The sequence below is a fragment of the Rhynchophorus ferrugineus genome, unplaced genomic scaffold (assembly GCF_030347505.1).
Source record: "Rhynchophorus ferrugineus isolate W39M unplaced genomic scaffold, kcgeb_rfMv2 rfM8, whole genome shotgun sequence".
Lineage (NCBI taxonomy): Eukaryota > Metazoa > Arthropoda > Insecta > Coleoptera > Curculionidae > Rhynchophorus > Rhynchophorus ferrugineus.
This window is the reverse complement of record NW_027472587.1, coordinates 10,597,573-10,620,553: the sequence shown is the minus strand read 5'-3', so window position 1 is coordinate 10,620,553 and position 22,981 is coordinate 10,597,573. Positions and strand designations below refer to the sequence as shown.

General features: G+C 32.8%; 1 protein-coding gene across 1 annotated transcript in view; it reads right to left on the bottom strand.

Moving 5' to 3' along the window:
* Positions 1 to 6,613: 6,613 nt before the first annotated feature.
* scro (scarecrow) overlaps positions 6,614 to 22,981 on the bottom strand; it is a 56,943-nt gene continuing 40,575 nt past the window's right edge. The window contains exons 6-7 of the mRNA XM_076411400.1: positions 18,837 to 18,923; positions 6,614 to 8,010 (exon numbers count right to left, since the gene is read on the bottom strand). Of these exons, the coding sequence (XP_076267515.1) occupies positions 7,741 to 8,010; positions 18,837 to 18,923 (357 nt within the window). The 3' untranslated portion in view covers positions 6,614 to 7,740. The remainder of the gene's footprint in view (positions 8,011 to 18,836; positions 18,924 to 22,981) is intronic.

Sequence of the window (22,981 nt, the reverse complement as noted above, 5' to 3'; positions counted from 1 at the left end):
GATCGGAAAACTAAGATTTAACAGCCCATAACTTCAGACCCTTGAGCTCTATATTTTCACGCAGATGTTTGTAATAGATGGCAACAAAAAATGTTTGTGAAAATGTTTTAAATCAATTTATCTAACTGTTATGTGCTTTTTTTGTACTGATCAACATACATCTTCTATTAAGTTGATATGGTATCCCTGTTATCGTTTCTTCTTCTCTTTTATACCTTGATGAAACCCTCAATATTTACTTACATTACTTAAATTTTCGAAAAAAACTGAAGACGATTATTTAAGAAGTGGATTTTAAAGTTTATCTACTAAACTAAACTAAATTTTTTTTACAAAGTGTTCCTCTTGATGGATGTTACAATTTTTCTTATGGACCACTCTGTTTTATAAATATTGTTACCTATTTAATTTGTTTCCTTCAACGACGAACGTCTTCTCGACGACATTCATTTTTATCTACGCCTATGCGTACGGCCACACGTAATACCATTCCCCAAAGTCATTCTTCTTCGCGTTTACATTTCTCCCAGTAAATAAACAGTGAAAAAAATTCGAACATGGAACGTCAGTCAACATCATTATTCACGTTTTAAATTCAATATCACACCGTCATTAAGATGATTATATTTTTATTTGTTCAGTGCCAGGTTTACCGTCAGAGCATCGGAATTAATTTTTTTCTCTCTCTTATATTAAAAGCAGCCCAAATGGAACAAAAATCGCAATTAAATGACGGCATATTTTCTCTGTGTCGAAAATGAAAAGAAGTAATGATGGTTTTGATGATATTATATATATTGATATAATACTTTATGTTGGTTTGGTCAAGAAAAAATTAAACTAGTTTCAACTAAATTGTTGAAATAACGGGTATAATAAAATTCCATTTGTATCTCCTTAATACTTTTAATATTAATGGTACAAATAAGTCTTAACTTAGAGACTTAGGTGATATTAATGAAGAGCAATGGGAACAGGAGAAACGATACCAAGGATGATGGAGTATTAACATGATGGATGATTAGTGATGATTGATTTCACAGAGAACAACAAAATACATCATAGTAAAGTAAGTTAGGAAAGAACTTTAGATATTTCATATTTTTGATAAAATATAGGACGGCCGATATTTTAACATATGTTTTTATTTCGATATCGGTAGCAGTAACGAGACTGGTATCAACCTATATATAGTCAATTCAAAACACGGTGTCAATATATGTCTGTCTAAAGTTGTAAATTCGTTTTACAGTCAGACAATATTATCCTTCTCATTTTATTCTATTTAAAAAGAGATAGAATGCTGTTACAGAGGTTCGATCATGTAACCGAAAGAGCCTGTAAAAGTTGTCCGTTTTTTAAACGTCTGCAAAATTCTTCAAAATATTATAATTATGTTATGGGAGATAAATCGGCAAGGGTTTGTTTTAACGCTTTGTTTCAATAAAGTACGGGCATGGTAACTAAAATTTCCTAAAAAATAAAAAACAAAATACCCCTAAATTCACCAAAAAGTAACCGTGTATATGCGAAATAGGTGACGAATCAAGATCAGGTTGTTGTTAGCTGCATCAGAGATCAAATATACGAAATATAAAAAACAGTACGTAGTTTTTTCAATCGAAACATAATTTAATACAATTATTTCAGAGAAAATTGTTGTTTAATATATGATTTAAATGGTGTAAATATAACCCTGGAAAGGGTTTAATGGAACTTCCAGAGATTGCTTTTAAAATAATACAATTTTGAAAAACATAACAATCTCAAGGAAGAAATATATCTATTTATATATTTAAATGAGACATGAACATTTCAGAATGGTACATTGGGTTATTCATGGCAAGATGATAATAAATATAGTCTGAAGGCAACAAAAATTTATAGAAAAAGGTAAATATTGGAATAACTATCGATTAGGTTTTGTTAGTCATAACATTTATTCATCTCAGACATATAGTTCTTCATGTTGGAAACAGGAATGATTTTATTCCTGGTGCAAAATTAGTGTTTCCTAAGTCCAAGGGTGACTTACATGAAGAAATGAACCATAACTTGTCTTCGCAGTAGTTTGAAGATCAGCTTTTAGAGTACTTGGAGGTACCATGAGTTATTGTTATGTAAAATGCACCATATCTACCATATACATAGTACACTGGTGGGGAAAATCCCAACATGTGCACCAACAAAGGCTGCAATTAAGGAATGGCTTAGAGTACATAAAATAAGTGTCGAGGAAATCATGTTAAAGAATGAATTATTTCAAATTCCTACTAAATTGTTTATGTAATTTACTTTTTTAGAAATAAGCCTGAGAAGAGATACTTGGTAGATCAAATTACTGAATGTTATGGCCACAGAGTATAATGTCTTCCTCCTTATCACTGCATATTAAATCCAATTGAGTTGATATGTGGTATTGCAATCGACATTCAGGTCGAGAAGGATATTCAATAGAACTGTCTGGATTTATGGAAAGAGGCATTGTCGAAAATAACACCTTCAGTTTGTGTGAGCTTGATCAGACACATTGATGAAGATATTGACAAATGGTAGAATCTTGAGCAAGTGCTTAATAGATTGGAAATAAACCTCTTGGTTATTAACTTGACTAGCATTTCTGAAAGTGACTGTGATTGAATAATTCTTACTGAATGTTGGTTTATGCTTAAATGCTGACAATTACCAAGACAGGGTGATGAAAGAGCAAACAAAACAGCATTCATAATGTGTTCTCGCATCAGAGATTTCTAGGGAACTAGCTCCGTATTAATCTACAGATCGACAATGTTCAATAATAAGATTCTTCTTGAAAGCAAGCAATCTAAGTAAATATTAATTAAAAATTACAAAATAAACAGTAATGAAAGTTTTCAAAAAATTAATTTGAAAATTGGGTGACATTTGTTTGAAATATTATTCGACAGATTGAATTTTTTAATATCCATGCATCCTGTGGTTTAACAGCTGGTGACTGTAACTATCTAATGGATTCACATATATAGTTAATATAAATAGTAAATCCCCATCTAATTAGAATTACTATCAATATTTTTTCTAATTTTATTATTAGAGTTATATAAACAACAGTTGTTTGAATAAAATAAACTAGCTTGTAAGTTAACAGCAAAACTGTGTTTGAAATAATTATATTATAGTGATCAAAAGAATGGTTCGTCGTTTCCAATGTAATATTATTTGAATCTTACGTATCTACACTGCTTTTTTTACTTTCTTTCATTCGATTCTAAAGCGATTTTTTTAATGTATCATGGAATGTTCGATAAAGTTAAATCATGCGAATGAGGGGGTAGTGGAATAAACTTTCATGACAAAGCGCGAAAAACTAACTCTTTGTAAGATAGCACATCATGACGGGAAAACTAATTATTTGACAGCTCAGAAATCCAGGCCCTTGAGGTCTATAATTTCACGCAGATGTTTGTAATAGATGATAATAAAAAATGTACATGAAAATCTTTTAAATCAATTTATAAATATCTCAAAAAGCAACATAACCTTAAATTCACCATAAGGAAACGGGTAACAAATCAAGATCAGCTTGATATTAGCTTAGTTGAAATATACGAAATGTATAAAAACAGTAAGTAGTTTCTTCAATCGAAACATAATTTAATACAATTATTTCAGAGAAAATTGTTAGTCTTGAAGGTATCCATAAAAAGCTGCAAGATATGTAGCTATTTGAGGGATGTAAAACATCTATCCCTTCACACACTGTTGGGTAATATATGATTTAAGTGGTGTAAAGATAACTCACGAAACAGTTTAGTGGAACATCCAGACATTGCTTTTAAAAGAATACAATTTTTAAAACATATAACAAAATAAAGGAAGAATTATTTGTGTCAGTTTGTATATTTAAATGAAACATGGATATTTCAGAATGGTACGTTGGGTCACTCATGGCAAGATGATAATGAATAGAGTGTACAAACAACAAAAGTTAATGGAAAAAGGTAAACGTTCGAATGCATTGCAGACATATAGTTCTTCATGCTGGAAACTGGAATGGTTGTATTCCTGGTGCAGAATTAGTGTTTTCCTCTAATTCCAAGGGTGACTAACATAGAGAAACGAACGATAACTTGTTTTTTACGGTGGTTTAAAAGTCAGCTTTTAAAGAATTTGGAGGAACCATCAGTTAATGTTATAGACTAGGCACCATATCATAGTAATGATGGAGAAGATCCCAACAAGTGCATCAACAAAGGTGCAATTAAAAAATGGCTTAAAATACATAAAATAAGTTTTGAAGAAACCATGTTAAAGAATGAACTAATCAAATTTTTCAATATCCGATTGATGATTCGTATTTTATAACTTGTTTATGTATAAATTACGTGACACGGGAATTAATTAATTGTCATGTCTTAAAAATTTCATTCTTCAATTTTTTTTGTCAATCAAAAATATAGTAACATCAAAGGCAAAGCCGAATATCCATGGCTATAAGCTCTGTATTTGGTGAGATCAGCTTGGTGTGGTATACAGTGAGTTATAAAAACCTAATTAAACTATCAATGAGGTTGGCTATCAACTACAATTTATGCGTTTGGGTCGTGCTCTGCGCCAAAAACAGCTGGAATATGAACAAATACAACTATATGTTATTCTTCAGCATCATAACGCTTGACTACATATTACAAAATCAGTGAAAACATATTTCGAAACATGTTATTCGCTAGCGACTACAATTGATGCGTTTGAACCAAGCGCAGCGCGAAAAATAGCAGGAATAGGAAAAGTACAACTATATGCTATTCTTCAGCATGACAACGTTCGACCACATGTTGCAAAATCAGTAAAAACATATTTGGAAACATGTTACCTCATCCGCCGTTTTCTCCAGACCTTGCTTCTTCTGATTACTATTTGTTCCGACATATCAGTCGTGACCTGTCTGGGCAGACCTTCACGTCTTATGAAAATACCAAAAAATGGGGCTATTCGCAGATAGCTTTAAAGGATACATCGCTCTTTTAAGATGCAAGATACATCGTGCCGATTTTTTACAATAATCAAATCAAGAAATCCTTCAGAATTAATCTATAGGCCCATCAAGAATATTTTGTAGATTAATTCAGGAATATCCAGTTATCAGCAACTAAAAATTTAGTATAAAATTATTGTGTTGGTCATTTGCCTGTTTTTTTCCTTTAAAATCAAGGATATGGGTTGTAGAAACTCTCTGGGTATATTTTATATTAGAGAATATTTGATTTTAAAGATATTGAAACAGCGTTTTTTTGGATGAAAAAAGAAACACAGATATTTTATAATGATTCGTATATTTTTTGCCATTCTTATAAACACAATATTACACGACATCATAGTGCGATAATTTATTTTTATTCTAACAAATTACTGTACACATTTTTTGTTGCATTTAACGCTCTTTACATCATTTTAAACTAAGATTAAATAAGTTTATATACAAATAAAAATCATGTCTAGGAAATGAACGGATATATCTACAAGAAATTTTAATAAATGTAATAAAAATGTGACAGTGATGCTTAAAGCTTACTCTCGAAACAAATGAATATAATAATAAATAAAACATGTTACTTGATGCTATACATCCCATTTGTTTTTATGTCAATAATTACATTTTTATTACATTTTTATAACAGTTGAAAACAATCTAATATCAAATACGTCAATCAGTGAAAATCGTCGTCAGTGAAGTAAGAAAACTTTTTATAGTTAATTCATCTATTATATAAACCGGGTTTAAATTAAATTATTACGTTATATATTCATTGCACATTTTAAATTTAAGTCATTTTAATAATGTAGAAGAAATAACAGATATGTTCTTCTATATTATCCTTATCATTAAGACAAAAACGAACGAATCTACATTGAACCCTGTTACCATATAAAACAATCACGGAAGAAATTTCGGTAATATATTCGAAAATTTTATCAACTTCAAATTTATTCAGTAATAAATTAATTGATATGTTCTTTTTTCTATACATAGAAAAAACTGTCTAGTACAAATCTAGATATATTCTACTCGTGGTTACTAAATGTCGCTTTCCTTTCTTCCGAAGGTATTTAGTTAAATATCTGCGTTTATACGTTTGCTAAATTGCTTTAAATGTAACGAACAAGATTTCTAGATATTACGTTACCTGTCAACTGATTTTAATGTGACAATTCAAATTGTCATAATATAAGAAATAATGAATGATTTTACGATGTCTATAGAGCCAATCTTCAATATAATATCTAAAGGGAAAATAGAGATTTAACTTAATTAGAGAACAGACAATTTTGGAGAAATGCTTCGCAACGTCCAATGGTTTTTGAAAGCAAACCTTTTAGGGGAAGATTAGCGGTAAGTTCTATAGACCAGGAATTTTGGTGCAAAGCGATAAAGTACTTAAATAGTGCAAAATTTTACTGCCCAACTAAAAACAAATGTGTTAAAGTGCCACCACGTAAACTACTACTTTGAGAGGGTTCATTTGTTTAAAGATATCTTGAGTAAGTATCCGAATAAATATATTGGTTTAAGGCTACTTATTCAAGATAGTTTGGAAATTTTTTGTATCTGTTTGGATCTATTAGGGCTCGCGGATTCAGAAAAACCCATCTCTCAACAAGCATGCTTGAAAAGTCATTTAAAGTGCTCATTTAAGTTTTTTTTTACATCTCATTCACCTTTAGGAAACTGCGACGAGGATGAACTTGAGGGCGCTTTAGATAATTTGCGTTCTTTATTAGTGGGGGATGTATTACCAGGAATTAAGAAATTGCACCTTGATTCTATTCCAGATTATTCTATACGAAATAAACAGAATTTTACATTGTACCGTAGTATATGTCCCAAGTTATTTGGTAAAACTTAAAAAAAAAAATTAATTGTAATTTTTTTGCATTTATTTATGGAGGCTAGACAATATTTCAATCTCCAGATTTCAACAAAGTAGTTTTATTATACTGTTAAGTCTTTTAGTCATCTTGTTCTATTTTATCTCGCGATTTAGCCATTTTTTGTCAGATATAGTAAAAATGAAATAAATTTATAAATCTTTTAATTTCACAGTACATAATGATCTTCCAGATAAAATATTAAAAATAATAACAAGGTGCTCCATATACTTTTGTAAAATATACATGTAAAGTTTACTTTCAATATAAGAAAAAAAACAGAGACTACTCTAATAAAACCTGTTAAATTGATGGCACTAAACAAATATGAAACAGGGAAGAGATGGAAAATTTTAAATTGTATTTGCCACGTACCAAAATTTTTCTTGTATATTATTATATACATGTAATGTGACTTCAGGGCTGTCACATGTCGCACCTGCATGCCAAAATGTATCAAAGAACAAATCAAATGTCTACATAGCAAAATGCTTTCCTTAAAGGTGCCTATAATGGATATTTAAACTGGCCAATCAAACTACTTGGATGGCCGATTATAACCCCCTCTAGATGTAGGATGTAGCGAAACTTTTCTCCAGAGACCCATATTGGGTTTTCTCTCTATGTTAAAGTCCGCTGTCATTATAAACGCTAGATAATTAACGTAGTTTCCAAAGTTCTTAATCCGAATCAAATTCAACAATATCGTTAGAGTACGGGCCGCCTAAACTGTCTTCTACGAAAAATTAACTCCAATTCCGCACTAGTTTTCATTTAGACCGAGAAATAATATCACATGTCACTACTATAGACTAGCCCGTATTGCTCGTGGCACTACCAAGCTCTGGCCTGCAACGGTAGATAGGCCCCACACTGCTGTTGATAGTTGGCCTGCTGCCGACCGTAGGCCATGGCCAGGCCACCGTTGGCCATGCACTGGGCTTGAGCTTGACTGGATTGACACGCCGTGGACTGCTGGGACCTGGACGAGTCCGAAGTGGCCTGAGCACTGTTGGATGAAGACGTCTGGTTGCTGCTGCCTGAACACGGTTTGCCGTCTTTGACTAGAACGGGCACTGCCACTCGTCGAGGGGAACTCGAGGACTGTAACAAAAAGAAGATGCTGTAAATGTAAAAGTTGGAAGGTAGCTAATGAATTAACTTGACGTTTTTATATAAAGTTGCATGTTAACACAAAAGTATTTTTATGTCCTTTTTATATCGCTCTTTAATTGAAAAGTTCCCGGCCTGACACATAGATGGCACTACTTCAATTAAATCTATATGTTTTTAGTGAGCACTAACCGTCAAAAGATGCCTGTATAAATCTGACAGCTATCGGATCATTAGTTTGTCAATTATAGCATTTTGAGTGAAGCAACTTTTGTTATTGTGAAAAAATGAATAAAAAGAAATTTCGCGTGCTGATAAAATATTGCTTTTTGAAGGGAAAAATACAGTTGAAGCAAAAACTTGGCTTGATGCAGAGTTTCGGAATACTGTCCCAGGAAAATCAATCATAAAGGACTGGTATGCTAAGTTTAGACGTGGTGAAATGAGCACCGAAGACGCAGTGGACGCCCAAAACAGGTTGTTACCGACGAAAACGCCAAAAAACGGCCGTATTTGAAGAAAGAGAAAGTGCTGCTTCACCAAGACAATGCACCGTGTCACAAGTCACTGAAAATGATGACAAAAATCCATGGGCTTCAAACTGCTTCCTCAGCCACCGTATTCTCCAGATCTGGCCACCAGCGACCATATCCGGTCCTCAGATCTCAAAAGAATGCTCGCTGGGAAGAAATTTTCGTCAAATGAAGAGGTGATCGCCGAAACTGAGGCCTATTTTGAAGTAAGGGACAAATCGTACTACAAAAATGTTATCGAAAAGTTTGATGGTCGCTATAATCAGTGCATCACTCTTGAAACTAACCATTTCTAACCATTTTAGGTTAAGCCGTAATTTAACGAAGAATAAGCTGTAATAATCAATTGATAAAATAACAAACCAGAAAGGGAAATATGAATTGAAGTACTCACATATTCAATATAATTTGTTTTTGAGAATAAAGGTGAGTTAATTTCATATATATTGCAGTATTATTATTATAGATTTATCCAAAGGGCATTCTCACTCCCTTGTAGGGAAACATTGCTTTATCTCAGATATTAGAAATATTAGAAGACTCACTCCTTTTCAGAACTTTCGACTAACAATCTAGTTTACAAAAATTTTTCACAAGTCTTTTAAAATGTGGCCGAGCAGTGTCATGCGAGGGAATGACTTTCCGTCTGTTAATCACTATTACCATCCTTTTCTCCAACAACACGTCATTCAATTTACTCAATTGACGTCGATAGATATCTGCAGTAATAGTTTAATTCAATTTTACCAATCAGTAAAATGCTACACATTGCTGATCCCACCTCAGATATGCACAGTAAAACTTTATGACCATGATTATTACGCTTTGGGGTCGATGTGGATAGCTCTTTTGAACTGACCTATGACTTTTTGCTTTTGTCATTGTTATAGTAGATCCGCTTTTCATCGTCAGTCACAAAACGCCACAAAAAACTCTCCACTCTAAGTGCCATTTTCATTCAAATCATGTGATCCCACCGCATGTAAATGTTTGGCAATTGTCAGCTCATCAGTTTCTAAGCTATTTGAAAGTTCTTTGGGAGTTTGAGCTGGATTTTCAGTTTCGTTCAATACGTGTTGCAATTCATTGTCTTCGACTATATATGAACCTCCAGGTAAGTTTTTAAAAGTGTTTGATGAGCTGAAAATGATCAGGACACATTCAAACCCCTAATATATAGGATATTGCAAAAGATCTTAAAATTAATACTATAGATTCAACTCACTTAACTGAAAATTATAGAGAGAAAACCTAATACCTACACATCAGTTTCGGTTTGTTAACAAGCATTCGACAATTGAGCAGGGTCTTCAGTTGAAAAACAGACAATTGAAAAAGCCTATGCAGGTAAAATGTTATGTTCAGCTATATGGCCATTGCAATATGAATATTTCATGAAGGCCTACTTAATAATCTGCAGAAAATGTTACCGAAACAACACACTGAAGTATTGATATCTTACATTACAGTCAGGATGTTTAGAGTCAAACAAGAGGAAGCCTACTCTACTATAAAAGAAGCTAAGTCAAGTGTACCACAAAGAAGTGTATTGGAGCAGCTTTACCTACTCTTTACCTACTCCACACATGTGATATACCACAAATGCAAAATATGACGGTGGCTACATTTACTGATGATACTGCGATTCTTGATGTCGGAGATAAAAACGAAGAAGCCACACGAAAATTACAACAGGCAAGCGACAATATAAATAAATTAATCTAAACTTGGGAAACAAAAATTAACGAAAGTAAATCTGTGCATGTGCAGTTCATCGGTCATAATCAGACTGCACAAACAACAATAACAATAAATAATATAATTACATATAAAAACAACTCCAAAGTACCTCGAAATGAATCTTAATGCAAAACTTCGCTGGAAGGAACATGTAGAAAAGAAAACGAAAGCAATGGAGTTAAAATATTGGAAAATATATTGGTTAACTATAAGAAAATCACAATTATTAGTACATAATGACATAAATTGTTATTAACCAGCAAGTATTGAAACCTATATAGACATACGGCTTTCAGTTATGGGGATGTTTCGTAAAAACTAATATAAATACAATTTAAGTTTTCCAGAACAAAGTTCTGAGAAGTATTGTAGGTGTCACTCAAGAAATTAAGAGTTACACGGAGACATGAGGATCCATTCCATTGCAAGGATCCATTTTTATGTCAATATTGAAGCATTACAACTCTTGGATAGCACCAGAACAGGACAATCAAATCATTTAATCTTGTGTAGTGTAGTGAGACGCATTTAATAGAAAAACAGCAGAGTTAACACAAACATTATTACACCAGTAACTAAGATAGGGCCGATGGGTCTTTCTAGATATATACCTAGATTTAAGTTATTGTAAAGACAAATTGTAGGTTAGTCTCCAACGACTAGTAACAATGTAATAAATAAATTTGAAAAAAATAACTGAAAACCATAATAACAATGCTCACAATATTATTATTTTATTAGTTATATTAATTAATTTCGGATTAAATATGAATTTCTATTTACTCTTATTCGCTTTTGTGACGGATTTACTCTCAACGCCGGGATATTTCACCAATAATGAAAGGTCAACACCGAAATGAGCAAACAAGAAATGGTAGTGAGGGATCGAAATATCGCTACAATACCTTCGACGGACGCTATTTACCGAGAAAGGTATTTACAGAAGGTGGATGAAAAAATACGGATCTCGCTTAGTCATGTAGGTGGTGGGTTGTTGTTTACCTAGCGACTCCAAGTCTGGTTTTTATGAAAAATATTTCAGAACGGAACGGATTCAATTGAAAATATTATAAAAAGCTTCAAAGTGATGAATATATATATATATATATATACAAGGGATGGACAAAATAATATGAACACCTGACGTATACACCATATTTAATTATTGATAAGGTAATTGAGGTACCATTTTATTTTAAACAGCTGCAATTCTTCGCCAAATAGATTTGTACAGTCTTTTCATAGTTTCAAATGGAATCTTGTCCCAATATTGTGTTAAAACGGCTATAAAACTCGACATAATGGTCCAATGTTAAGGTCTGACGATTTTGCTAACCAGGGAAGATGTTTAATGATATTTTGATGCTCTTCAAACCAAGACTGAACCTTTTTGGCTGAGTGTATGGGTACATTTGCAATATGTTAGTGTTTGGCAGCAATATGCTAGTCATTGTAAGAGTTCCATCATTCCGGCTGGTACTGTGAATGAGAGAGGACCAGCTCAATACCAAGATATCAAATCATAACAGAACGTCCCTCATGCTTGACTGATTACTGTATTTACTGATTACGTATACTAATTATTGTATTAAACAGGCAGTTTTATAGGAAACTGTAAATAATGATTTATCTTAAATTACATTTTACCATACCACATTCTTCCAATCACTAAGTACCCAGGATGATGAACCACAACCATTTTTAATGTTTGTCAGTCTCTGTCAGTTAAATTTGGACTTCACCACTATTCCTCCTCGCCGATGATGTTTTACTATATTCTGTGTATGCTGTCATTGACATAGATAATTGGAAGTATCAGAGCATTCATTCTAGTGCATTTATTTTAAGCAATGTTTTAATTAGTGTTGGGAACTATCGACTGTTTAGCAAATGTTTACTACATTTTGCCAGTGACTGTTTGTCGCTATTTGCGGTTCGACTGATTTTGTTACTATTTACTATCGACTGTTTCAGTCGTACTTTTGGTTACTATTTTTGGTTCTACTAGTTTCATTCGACTGATTTTTAACGTTCTGACTCGGACGTCATGGCCGCCACCTTGACAAAAATATACCCAATTTATACTTACATAGATTTATATGTAATATATGTAGTTTTATGATTTTTTGGTGGTTTGCTTGTAAATAACAATATATTGTATATTAATATTACAGCATTTTGTACTTGACTAACTGTGGGTATCTGAAGGTCTCGATGTAGGTAATCAGTCCTATAGTATTAGGGTGCACCCACAATATCTCTCAGGACTTTGTTCTGAAAAATATGTATTCTGTTGATGTTACTCTTTACAGAACATCCCCATAATTGAACTCCGTATGTCCATATAGGTGTCAATATTTGCTTATATAATAGCAATTTATTATGTACTGATGACTGTAATTTTCTTCCAATTAGCCAGTACATTTTCCTATATTTCAATTCCAGTTCTTTTCTTTTCTTCTTAATATGTTCCTTCCAGCGAGGTTTTGCATCGAGATCCATTCTGAGATATTTAGCGTTGTTGCTATATGGAATGATAGTGTTATTTAATGTTATTGTTTTCTGAATGAATTAATTCTTATTTTCCAAGCTTGTATCCAGTTATTTATATTGTCACTTGCCTGTAATCTTCGTGAGGCTTCTTCACTATTGTCTCCCACAGCTATAATCGCAGTATCATCAGCAAATGTAGCCATCGTGATATTTTCCATTTGTGGTATATCACAAGTATAAAGTTGATAAAGCATTGGTCCTGGTACACTTCTTTGTGGTACACCTGCGTTAGCTTTATTTATTGTAGAGTAAGCTTCTTCTTGTTTGACTCTAAACGTTCTGGTTTTATGTATGATTTTAATAGTTCGGAGTGTTGTTTTGGTAGCATTTTCTGTAGTTTATGAAGAAGGCCTTCATGCCAAACCTTATCGAAGGCTTTTGCTACGTCTAAGAATATAGCTGAGCATACTTTTTGACTTTCGCTTTACGATAATCTAAAGCGAAAAATATCATGGGGACCATTTGGTCATGCATCAACATCAACATCAACAGCAAAGCTGAATGTCTATGACCCCAAGCTAATGCTCTATATTTGGTGGGGTCATCTTGGTGTGATATACTATGAGTTGCTAAAATTTACTGAAACTATCAACTACAGTTGATGCATCTGAAGATACCAAAAAATAGGTTAATTCATGGGCCTCAAAAGATACATCGTTCTTTCGAGATAGAATCCGTAAATTGATTGAAAGATGGAAAAAGGCAGCGGGTATCGATGGACAATACTTTGAATAAAATATATTGCACCGATTTTTCACAATAAAGCTTCAAATAAAAAAAATTAAAACGACTTTATAATAGATATATAGGCCATAGATATCCAGGAAAAATTATTATGGATTGAAAACGTTGTTCGACTGTCGGCCAACATCAACAAATAGTCACATCCGTCGGAAGACGCTCGTGGAGAGCACAGAGCGACATTATATATGGGTTTTGATTCAATTAGGTATATGATAGAGTGATCTGTTAGTTAAATGAAAGGACCCTTGTGCTATCAAGAGACCGTACTTTTAGTTTTGCAACGTGACGTCATCGACTAGCAAAATTTAGTTTTGTAACAAACGGAATTGAGCATCTACATTTTTAAATTTCGAAGTTAACTATGACAGCACTTATTATGATATTTAATTTAGTATTTTAAGTTAAGACAATTAATTTACAAGTTTTTTTCGATGTAGTAAAGGGTACAACATTGAAAAAGTCTATTTTTTACATATTTTCAAAGCATAGCCCTTCAATAAAATATCCTTAAGAGGTTTTATCAAAATACGTTTTCATGATTTTTTAAGTTTACTGAACAGATTTCCTTGAAATTAGGTGCGTGCGTTTTCTATATATTCTTCTATCGTACAAAAGAATACCACATTGATATAATATCTATATGACACTTATGATCAATCCACTTCCAGTTAGAACGCGTACAATACTATTAATATTCATATTTTTGTAGGAAAATAATATATTCGTTAGAATTAAAAACAAAATGTATGTATTTAGCTAAACCTTTAGTCGTTTACTATTTTAAGATCAAAGTCCTCTATTACTGTATGAATGTCTATTAGGGATACTTTTGGCCCATATTATATCGATATATTTTTCAGTCGATATTTTTCGATATTTTTTACATCTTGACCAATAGATAAGATAACCCAGCTTGTTTAGCCTTACAATGTTGCTGTTTGTTGATCTTAAATAATTTTTGATCAATTTCAATTTTGAAAAACTTCTCTCATAGCTGGTATTTTTTATGATAATTGTGAAGGATATTTGGAGCATTATTATAATATTGGTTAGAGTACCTTGAAATTCGCATTAAATTTTAATATTTCAGATGAGTCCTTAATGCCATATGGATGAACAATATGTTCTTTAATTAATAAATTTTCGTTGTGTGTAGCAGAAATGATTCACAAATGGATAGTCTGGATTACATTAAATAGTAGTCAGAATCCAGTAGTAAATACGGTATTAGATAAACAAACTTATCTGCCAAATTATGAAGCTGCTGAAAACGTTCACGAATTTCTACAATGATTGCTAACTAAGTTGCCGTCTCGACTCATTTTAGTTAGCGAAATTAGCATCTCTGGCTCCATCATTATTTTTTTCTTATTCCAGAACATCCAGCTAGAACCAAATGGTATTTTGCTGATGTTGCTTCAGGTTCGGGTTAGTGAAGTGTTTTGCGAGCGACAGAGGCCCTGGGTTACGACTGGGATTGTCGTAGTTCGTTATCTACTGAGGTTTGTGGATGGATTGAAATTTTATTAAGATGCTGTCGTGTTCTAAGATGTCTAGGAAAACCTTACACTGAGCATATTCGTGAAACTCTTGAAAAAACGAACGGAATGCCTCATTCGAGGTGAGTGTAATACTTTCTGGAGCCAGAAGATAGAGACTTTACCAATTTGGAGGCGATAAGCGGTGGGACAGAATAGCCTGAGTTTTGCTCGGATTTATCTGCAGCCGCCAGAATTTGAACCACGCAATCGCCTGGTTCAGTTGGACTTGAAGTCCTTTAAATTTCGAAGTTAACTATGACAGCAAACACTTATTATGATATTTAATTTAGTATTTTAAGTTAAGACAATTAATTTACAAGTTTTTTTCAATGTAGTAAAGAGTAGAACATTGGAAAAGTCTTTTAAATATTTTAAAAGCTTAACCCTTAAATATCCCAATAAAATATCTTTAAGAGGATTTTTATATTAGAACCTGCGGTCGCACTGGAGACCGAAGTATAATATTTTCTGGAGCCAGAAGATAGGGACTTTACCGACTTGGAGGCTATAAGCGGGGAACTGCTTCTTGCGGTGGAACAGAATAGCCTGAGTTTTTCTCGGATTTATCTGCAGTTCAGGTTCAGTTGGACTTGAAGTCTGTCGCAGATGGCGTCGGGACTATAACCGGTGGTAAAGAAAGCTGTGTCGTCCGCATAAAATGCTGTGTGGGAATATTTGTGGAGTGGGAATTCAGTCATATAAAGGTTGAACAGGGCAGGGACTAGCGGAGTACCTTGCGATAGTCCCGCCGAGATATGTTTTCGAGAGGAAACTGCGTCATTGATCCTCACTTGAAAGGATCTACCGTCCAAGTATGCATCTATCACAGAGATTAGGTCATTCGGTAGACCAAGCTGTTTCGCTTTGACCGTGATGCCATATTTGATCGAAAGCTTTGGAAACATCTAAAAAAATGGCTTCAGTTTTTCGTCCTTTTCTTAATGCCTGGTGGACGTTTGCTGCGACGCGAGCAGCTTGATGAAGGCTTGAATGTTTGGCATGGAAACCGAATTGTTCGTTCGGGATTATGTGGTATGCGTCTGTGAAACTGTTTAGAGCCCATAATATCACTTTTTTGGCATGTTTGGACCTCCGTCATCAAATGTTTTCCTTCTTTTATGCACCTCTGAGGTTCATGGAAATACCAAGTCCTTCATATGCTTTTTGATAACTAACAGGGCTATCTGCTTATTCTTCTAGTTTTTCTGTCAGTACTATATGCATAATATTTACTATCTAAATGCACAGTCTTATCACCTTTCTTCCTTTGTTTGTAAATATGTGGGTACATCAATCATTTCATGTTCAGGAAACAAAGAAATCTAAATGACTGCATCGTAACTAGCAAAGTTCCTTCATCAGATTTTGTATCTAAGCTTTCACCTGTCTGTGTTAGTTTTTCCAAAGTGAAGAGAATATTTTTCTGCTTTTCTACTGTTCACTACTGAACGACCATATATTCTAAAGACACAAAGAAAATTATTAATTAAATTGAAGTCTTTAACAGGTGTCAATCAAATTTCATTATGATTATATTATCAAATATCTAGTTTCTTGTACAACAAATAGTTCAAGTAAATTCAGTAAGTTCATCAATCAAGATCAAGTAAAGTAAATAATGTTCTAGTATACAATAAAAGTTCTAGTATTCTTTGTAAAATTATTATTTCAGTTATAATCACAGTGCAGTCATTATTGACAAATCGCTTCTGGGAAAATTTTAGTTATTTGTCTTGAATAATCAATCAATTCAAATAAGATTCCAATTAAATTTATTGGTTTACTTTTTCTTTCCGCTGTTTCTTCCGCATAAAACCAATTTTTTAACTGTGAAATATTTTTATTATTTATATTTTTATTATATTACTTTGTTATTAGTTGCTTCCGACTAACCTACAATTTGTGTTTACGATAACTTAAATCTAGGTATATAACTAGGAGGAGCCATCGGTCATATCTCAGTCTCTGGTGAAATAATGTTTATACATGTCACTGCTGTATTTTTTATTATATGCATCTCACTACAGAACACTATACAAGATCAGATGGTTTGATTCTTGTGAGTCTGTGTCCTGTTCTGGTGGTATCCAAAAGCTGCAATACTTCAATATTTTCATGAGAATGGAGTCTTTCCTCATGCCCATTGCAATTATTTTGATTTTTTGAGTGACTGTGGATATCTGAAGGTCTCGGTGTAGATAATCAGTCCTATAGTATTTGGGTGCGCCCACAATACCTCTCAGGACTTTGTTCTGAAAAATTTGTATTTTATTTATGTTACTCTTTGCAGAACATCCCCATAATTGAACTCCATATGTCCATATAGGTTTCAGTATTTGTTTATATAATAGCAATTTATTATGTATTGGTAATTGTGATTTTCTTCCAATTGGCCAGTACATTTTCCTATATTTCAATTCCAGTTCTTTTCTTTTCTTCATTATATGTTCCTTCCAGCGAAGGTTTGCATCAAGATTCATTCCGAGATATTTACCGTTGTTGCTATATGAAATGATAATATTATTTAATGTTATTGGTGCTTGTACCTTGTGGTGATTGTAAGTGAACTGCACATGCACCGATTTACTTTCGTTAATTTTTATTTTCCAAGCTTATATCAATTATTTATATAGTCACTTGCCTGTTGTAATTTTCGTGAAGCTTCTTCACTATTGTCTCCAACAGCTATAATCGCAGTATCACCAGCAAATGTAGCCATCGTAATATTCTCCATTTGTGGTATATCACAAGTGTAGAGTAGATAAAGCATTAGCCCCAGTACCCTTCCTTGTGGTACACCTGCTTTATTTATTATTTTATTGTAGAGTAAGCTTCTTCTTGTTTTCTATAAACATTCTGGTTGTAACGTACGATTTTAATAGTTCGGTGTGTTGTTTTGGTAGCATTTTGTGTAGTTTATGAACAAGGCCTGCTTGCCAAACCTTATCGAATGCTTGTGCTACATCTAACAATATAGCTGAGCATACTTTTTTACTTTCGTAGGCTTTTTGAATAACATCTATTATTCTGTGGACCTGGTCAATTGTTGAATCCAAACTAGTGTGTTGGTATTACGTTTTTTCTCTCAATTATCGGTTTTGTTCTTTTCAACAGGAGTTTTTCAAAAACCTTAGATATTACTGGCATCAGTGATATAGGCATTTATTTCACTTGGTGACCTCCCAGGTTTTAGGATCATTATAATTTTCACCATAACTGTGAAATATAAGAATGGTAAACCAACCAGAATACAAGCGCTCTAAAAATTCAAACGTTGGAATGCGGGAATGCTGGTTGGCGTTTGACTTAACATGGCGAATTCTGAAATTTCGTGTTTTATTTCTGGTAAAATCGTTTTTAAAAATCTCTAGTGTATATTATCATTATAAATCAATATTATTGTGATTTTTTTTACAATCTATTAAAAAAATCCCTTCAAAATTAATTCAAATTTGAATTAATTCACCCCCGAAAAAAATTAAAGCCGTTTTAAACACAGTTCGATTAAATATCATACAAAACCAGTAAAAAAGACCTTCACGGACATTCTTTCGCGTTTCGTATCGTACCCGCAAAGTCGTTTTTAATCGGATTAAGACGTCGCCTCTCAAAACATCTCTCCGCTACAATAATTCCATTCTTCGGCCTAATGAATGGGCTTTTTTGTTGTTGTAGGACCGCTGGTAGAAATCGAAAGGCACCTTACCTGGTTGTGTTGATTTTGTTCCGCCATGGCCTTTTCTTTCGCCTGTCTCTTGCACTTGTATCGATGATTTTGGAACCAGATTTTCACCTGTAACAACAAGAATTTTGTTCTTAGTTCGCGTGGGAGGTTTCGAAATAACCTTGTATATAATGCATGAGCACGATTTCATACATGATATATCATCGTTAATTCGGACTTAAACAAGTATATGTTGATGCCAGGAAACAGTCAAAAATGTATGACGTGTGAAGGCTATTCTAGTCTAGAAATTTGAAAACGTTGATAGAATAGATTTACTTAAAGTTTTGTAGGAGCCGACTTTTACTTCATTTAAAAAAAACGTCAAAAAACTGTAAAAAATATCTTGCTTTTTCGAACAGCAGTATATTGGCAAAAAATATTCGTTTTTTGTTAATTTACACTATAATTAACAAACACTTCTCTAGATTAAGAATTTTATTCTTTTTTTGATTCAGATGACTAAAAAGGTTGCAATCGTGTCGACGAAGGTGCCTCATTTTTTCGAGACCACCCCACTTCATCAGCCTATAACATTTTAGATGATTTCTTTCTTAATTTTTTTCTTAGTTTTTTTATATTCTTTACACATTGATAAATAGCTAGTAAAATATGGATAGTAAAAATATTGTTTGTATTTTTGTGATACATCATATTAGATAAAGCAGTGCAGATTAGATTCAAAGTCAAGCAACTGTATTGGTTAGTCGGAAGATACTCTCAACTTGACCTAAACTCAAAGAGATTGATTTATCAGGCATTCATAAAGCCAATTTGGACAAAGTATAGTTTATAAATGTATTGTTGACTTTAACTTAAGTAATTTAGTTTCATGTTAATTTGGGAAATACATATTTAGAGTCTGTCTAAAATTGTAAATTCGTTTTACAGTCAGACAATATTGTCCTACTCATTTTATTGTATTTAAAAAGAGATAAATGCGGTTTCTTTTAAGGCAGCAGAAGTCGTCCGTTTGTCCGTTGCCGCGGTTTCTGTTGACAATATTTTGTTGTGCGATGTAGCTGCACCGAATATGGGTACGGACACGGTCACTAAAGTATCTCAAAAAATAAGAAACAATAATACCTTAAATTAATCAAAAAGAAATCGTCTTTATGCGAAACAGGCGACGAATCAAGATCAGCTTGAAGTTAGCTGTATCAGAGATCAAATATACGAAATGTACAAAAACAGTAAGTAATTTTTTCAATCGATACATAATTTAATACAATTATTTTACAGAAAATTGTTAGCCTAGAAAGTATCTCCAAAATGCCAAAATATGTTTAGCTATTTGAGGGATATAGAACATCCCTTCATAGACTGTTGGGTAAAAATGGGCTTTAAGTGATGTAAAGATAACCCACGAAGGGGTTTAACGGGGAATTCCAGACATTACTATTAAGAGAATACAATTTTTGAAAACGTACAACAAAATCAAGGAAGAATTATTATTTCAATTTGTATATTTAGATGAGACATGGTTATTTCAGAATGGTACATTGGGTCACTCATGGCAAGATAATAAATAAACTGTAAAGACAACAAAAGTTTTTTTTTATTACTCTTCGTGAGTCCACAATCTGCCCTATTGGCAATAAGTATTTTTTCTGTCTATATTATATATACATGGCATGTAGAAAATCACTTCATTAAGCAATCTTAATTTATTAGTTTTATTCTAAAGCTTATTCTAAAGTCCACATATGTCCAGTAATCAGATCAGGTGGTGTTAAACGTTTTAGTATACGCACTTCACTATTACGTCGCATATTTAGCTGATTAGCGAGTACATTGGGATGCACTGACACTCTTTCGAAGTACCTCAACAAAAGTTGATGGAAGAAGATTAACATTGAAATAACTATCGATTAGGTTTTGTTAGTCATAACATTTATTAATAATTCTTTGCAGACATATAGTTTTTTATTCTGGACACATAAATGGTTTAACTCCTGGTTTAGAATTAGTGTTTTCTTTGAAGTCCAAGGGTGACTACCATGGAGAAATTAACCATAAGTTATTTTTGCACTGGTTTGAAAATCAGCTTCAAAGGAACTTGGGGGATCCATCAGTTATTGTTGTGGATAATGCACCATATCATAGTACACTGGTGGATAAGATGAAAATAAGTGCATTAACAAAGACTGCAATTAAGGAATTGCTTTAAGTAAATAAAATAATTTTTGAGAAACCATGTTAAAGAAAGAACTATTTTAAATTGTTACCTGATAAATATAAATAAAATATTTAATTGCCTTTTATGTATTTTACTTTTTTAGAAATAAGCTTGAGAAAAGATACATGTAGATCAGATTACTGAACGTTATGGCCAGAGTGTATTACGTCTTCCTTTCTATCACTGCATATTTAATCTAATTGGGTTGATATGGGATATTGCAAAGAATTATTACAATAGACATTCAGGTCGAGGAGGATATTCAAACCAGAACTGTTTGGGTTTATGGAAACAGGCATTATCGAAAATAACACCTTCTGTTTGGATAGGCTCAATCAGACACAATGAAGAAGAAATTGACAAAAAGTAGAATCGAGAGCAAGTTTTTGACAGATTGGAAATAAATTTAAATAAATTCACACAGCTTAGTTATTCATTTGATTAGTGTTTATGAAAGTGACAATGATTGAGTAAAACTTTATGCATATTGGTTTATCAATCAATGCTGACAATTACCAAGACAGGGTGATAAAAGAGGAAACAACTAAAGATCAGAATATAATTAAGATAAGTTAACTGTAGGAAATTTTATTATAGAGTGTGAAATCTTTCTGAGCATGTGTGTTATGTTTCAGAATATACATGAATGTTTGGTTAAAATGTGTGAACTCTTTTGCAGATGTGACAAATGCATTAAGGATAATGCAGTGATTAAATGTAGTTTTATCAAGAAAGATGTATACAGTAGTAACAGAGCAAACTAAGAAGATATATAGTAATATCAAAATAACTTTACAAGGAAACATTGCATCGAAGGAAACAAGAAGTAAGCATAAAAGTAAAATATGCTCTCTAATGAAAGTAAAATACATTTCTCAGATATACAATTGTTAATTAGGTGGATTAGACATTCGGGGAATACCACTACACAAAAAAACGCGCCTAAAACTCTACCTATAGCAGTGTAGAAAAAAGTTCATTGCAAATATAATATAACCTAACCTATAAATTATATTGGTTGTATAATTAATTATAGTTTGAAGTTCTTCGATAATATATGCATTATGTATACTATACTGTTAAAATAAATTATAATACGTAACATTTTTGTTTCATTATTTTATTTAGATTAGAATTTTGTTATATATCAAAGTCAAAATGTACTAAAACTCAGAGTTGCTGCAGTGATATTGCGACGCTTTGACAGATTACGTGGATTGACTGGTGTGTTGAATAGATTATATGTATTATCCAATACTCGCCTGGTTTGTCTATTAACGCAAGAACAACAGAACAGTAGTAATACATTAATTTTTAAATTAATATTGTACTAATCTTATCTAATGTAAGATGTAATTAATTAAAAATATATATATTTGAGCAACTTTAAAACATTCCGCCAGTTTCAAACTGGCTCAACAGTCTAATATTACATCAATGTATCTCTAAATATAACCCGATAAGATTAATTAATGATAATTTTGATCTTAATAGCCGGGTAACACGCATTTACAACCGTAAAAACATCATTTAAACGAATACGTCTTCGATATCCTTCAGGAATATCAATTAAAATCAAGTCGCAAGGACGGTCGCAAGAAAATTACCCCAATAAAAACGCCCTCAACCACGTCCCGCAATGGTTTTGAAGTCAGTCACGTCAAACGTCCGAAAAGCAATGATGTGGGTGCATGTGCATCCGCCCCACTGCACCCATTTACCATCCCTCCGTAATTGGGAAATAATTCACCTCCCTTAGGCTGCCGGGGTCTTGTTATTTTATGACGGCGACGCTATCGACGAAGCCCTAAAGGGTAGGAACCACGCTGTGTGATTTATCCCAATAGAATTATTATATTTTCTCTTACATTAAAAGCGGATTATGGTTCTTTATTAGAAAAGGATTTTTTTCGCGTAAGATTTTATATAGAATCTCAATCGAGGCGTT